Source organism: Lobosporangium transversale (assembly GCF_002105155.1).
Source record: "Lobosporangium transversale strain NRRL 3116 chromosome Unknown BCR41scaffold_65, whole genome shotgun sequence".
Lineage (NCBI taxonomy): Eukaryota > Fungi > Mortierellomycota > Mortierellomycetes > Mortierellales > Mortierellaceae > Lobosporangium > Lobosporangium transversale.
Window position 1 is genome coordinate 22468 of NW_019029043.1, and position 4080 is coordinate 26547.

The window sequence follows — 4080 nt, forward strand, 5'->3', positions numbered from 1 at the left end:
TTCTCACATTGTTCAGGTGCTTGCGCCCTCGGGTAGCAATGAGGAGAGAGAAGAGAATGTGAATGCACTGCCCTTTTCTTCTCTTTACTATTCTTTTTTTTTTTTTCTTTTTTTTTTTTTTTCCTTGTACGCCTTCAATAAAGTTGGGTGTAAAAACTACGTGAGACCATGGGCACAGACAGGGCATAAAAAAAAAATCCGATGATGCGCCCTGCTATTTTTATAACATGGGGGGAAACTAAAATCTGGCGTTACCGAGAAATAAAAAAAAAAAACGCACGCGGCTGTGTGCTTTGTGCTCTTTAGTCCATGCATGACTGTGCAACGCATAATCTTCCCACAGACCATAGCCATCAACGTCATTCCTCCTACTGCCAACCTTCCCAGGGCGATGTCATGTTTGTAATGTCAAAAAAAAAAAAAAAAAAAAAATGCGACAGGGCGTACAAGTTTTTACTAAGCCCTTTTGTGATACATGCATGTCTATTTTATTTTTCCTCATGCTCACGTCCCAGTTACATACACGTCAGGTTGTCGTAGTTCCGTCTGATTCTCTAGCTTTACAGTTCTTCTTTGCTATCTAGCCCCAACAGATCATCCTTCATTTACCAACACCAAACAGTTTGAGGATCTCGAAGATAGCACCTCCAGACATCATGATTAGAAGAATAGCAATCATATAGGTCCTCTGGGTTAACTTGGCTCTTCTTCGCTCTGTCCGTGATAATTTGATAGTGGTGGATGGGTTTTTACTGATGATACGCTTGATCTGGTTATTTCGATACTGAGCTATAACAATTTTGATAAAAAAAAGTAAATCATAAAACGCTTATATCTCTTTTCTTACTTTTCTTTCCCATTCTATTGAGAAAAAAAAAAGGTCATAAACTTACCATTGCGAGCACGGATGATGGGAGATGTGCTGACCATTTTCTTACGGATATGTCTTGAATATTTGTCTTTTTTTTTTTTTTTTTTTTTAGTCCTTGTGGAAAGAGGTTGAAAGAAGGAGGAATGAAAAAAAAAAAAAAGAGACAGAATAGATAAAGGGAAAAATAAGGCATATAAAAGTTGACTGCCAAAAAAAAAAAAAAAAAAAAAAAAAGAAAAAAAAAGAAAGAGAAACTCCTTCAAAATAAGGATAGGAGATCAAGGGGAAAGGGATGCAAGGATGAACCAGACCCTTTTCTTTTATTCCTTATCCTCTCTATGGCTGATGATAAACATGAAAATCCTCTTTGTTATATTCTCAACAACTTGTTCCCATCTTCATCATTGTTTTTTAAACCACTCTCCCGGTTCCCACTTTTCTTTATTTTTAAAGTCCCTTAAAGTTGATCTGTCAAAAAAAAAAAAAAAAAAAAAAAAAAAAAAAAGAAAAAGAAAATAAAACTTACTGATCAACACCAGCAGGGCTCTACTCTACAGCCTACAATACACCGTTGTGATGGAATGTACTCTTCCAATATTTGAAATCAGCATTAGCAGGTAGCAGACAGCAAGGTAGCAGGTATCACACAAACCCTTTCTTTTCTATCCTGCATAACGACCCTGAATAGCATGATTCCGGATATGAAGTACTATCCTTATTCAACTAAAAAGTTGTATCCAAGCACGAATCCTGATAATAGCTTGTCTACTCTAGAAAGGCCCAAGTGCCAACGATTCGAATGGATAGTGCCCTCCTTGTTTAATGTTCTATTACTATTGTAACAACATTTCATCTTTTATCAACAAGAAAAAAGAAAAAAAAAAAAATCTATCTCACGACGGTCTATTCTCAGCTCATATTCAGGACCAAAAAAAGTGAGAAAAAAGAATCGTCGCTGTGAACGCTTGGCATAAGACAGTTTCTATATTATTATTTAAATTTTCCTTGTACTTAATAGTCTACATACTAACTACCATGAATATTAACTATCGTCCTCTTCATCGTCTCCTTCAGTAAGGATAAATCCAGGCCTATTTTCCTGTAGCCAAGACAGGACAAGCTTATCCTCATCCCAATCCTCATCCCAATAAAGCCCCTCAATGCGAGCCAGTCTAGGCCAGTGCTGACACATCCATTGGATCTCATCCAGCCCTACTGCATGATGGACACCAGCCAAAATTAACGATTGAAGCTGCTTCAATGGACTCAGTATTGCCAGACCTGAAGACATCGAAAACGTAATATTGAATAGCTCCGAATCATCAGTATCTTCTTCTTTTCCTTCCTTGCTACTTTCAGTCGAGTTCAGATTGTCCACCGCAAGCAGAGACATGTCTTTCTGGATCCTCTGTAGCATGTGCTCGCTACCCTTCGCCTCTTCTGGAGTGTCAGCATCATCATCATCCTCATCATCCTCATCATTGTTGCCGTAGTCGTCGAAATAGGTCGTCCTGATACTCAAGTTCCGCAACTTGGTCAACCTTGAAAGCTGTTCAAGTAAGTATCGGCGTGCACTCGCAGGAGGGATCATTCTTTGTTCTTGATTCGTCAGCGACGGTCGATCATAGCAGAAGTTCAGTGTCAAAGACTCCAATCCATGACAAGCCCAAAGTCCAGGAATAGCAACCCCTGAAGAAGTAGATGTAGAAGGTAGAGCAGGATGACCCTCCTCCGTCATCGATTGTGATCTATATGCCTCCATGATCATCTTGGGCACATTAACGGATGTGTCCCAAGCATTCAATGACTTCAAGGCCTGGCATTTCTTCAGCAATCTCTGAATGCTCTCAGATTCAAGGCCATAGGCATCCCTGGCATCCAACTCTTCCAAATTAGGACAGCACTCAACCAAGGCGTTTAAACTCATATCGCCAAACCCTGTTTGACTTGCTATGAGGGTTTGAAGTCCCGGGAAACACCTGACTAAAGCTGCGATGGTTGAATCCTCCATGTCCTCTGTCTTGGAGACATCTAGGTATTTGATATGAGGACTCCGCTGCGCCAGTCGAGATGGAAAGTCTTCAGTAAAATACAACTCTGCATTCAAGTGGAGGGACAATCGTTCGAGGCTCGGAAAACGGCTGGCAAGATTTAGAATAAGATCTTGTGAGCACGCGACATCATCCATGCAGAGGCTCGTGATTCTCGGGAACTTCTTCTCCTCTTGCTCGGACACGGCCTGTTCCTCGGTCTTGGAGGCCGCCAGTAACTTTGAAGCAGAGGCATACGCATAGCCGATCGGGTGATTGAGAAAAAAGCCGATGCGCCTAAAGTATAGCTCTCTCAGGGATGTGCTGCGTTCCAATATGGTCTCCAGCATCTCCACTTGCAAAGTCTTGTTTTCGTCATCAAAGGTCAATCGTCGTAGCATGCGATGATCGCCGACAGCATGGATGAGATTGCTGTAATCAATCGAGGGATCATCACGAAATGCCAATGATAGGTTGCGCAGGTTTGGATTCTGTTGAATGAGTTTCACATGGTCCGACTGGTTTATGACTGTGGTCTTTGGCAAGACCAGAGTGATTAGGTTCCTGCAGCTGGGACTAGGATCCGAGACCAAAAGACGAATATCATCACCACGTGAGCAACGAAGTATGCGAACCAATTCGCCATGTCGAACCAATGTCTGGGTAAAGTTATCCTCCCATTGCTTGCCGCAATCGATTGTGTGCCAGATAATTGGCAACCAAGCAGTATACCAGGCCTGGCAGACACGTGCCGCGATAGTGATGGTTTTGGATTCGAGTGAACAACTAATACATTCGACAATATTGGGAATAGCGAAGACGCGGTTACAAGCAGATGAATTCGTTGTTGATCCTGTAGAGGGCGACGACGATAAAGGCGATGACATTTTTATGATTGATGGCTACCAAATAAAAAGAGAAAAATAAAAAAAAAAATAATGAGAAAAAAAAAAAAATCTTTTCAAGTTCTTTATACATCCCACGGAAATGATGAAAGAAATGCCGGTTGGTGTTCCATCCAAAAACTGCGGATTTGGAGAACAAGTACTTTATATTCATACATTCCAGTGCACATCGTTTGTTGTGCGATGCTCATTACCAACTTTAAATTTTGTATTTAAATTGGCTGACAGAGAATAAAAAATGTCGAAGACAAACCTTCACTTTGCTCTTTTAAAA

The 4080-nt window shown here is 40.9% G+C and overlaps 1 protein-coding gene across 1 annotated transcript; it reads right to left on the reverse strand.

Annotated features, from left to right (window-relative positions):
- Positions 1-1913: 1913 nt before the first annotated feature.
- Positions 1914-3788, reverse strand: BCR41DRAFT_414990 (hypothetical protein; the record flags this gene model as incomplete). The annotated part of the gene is made up of 1 exon (XM_022029506.1): positions 1914-3788. The coding sequence occupies one exon, from the start codon at positions 3786-3788 to the stop codon at positions 1914-1916; it is 1875 nt and encodes a 624-aa protein (XP_021875981.1).
- Positions 3789-4080: the final 292 nt, after the last annotated feature.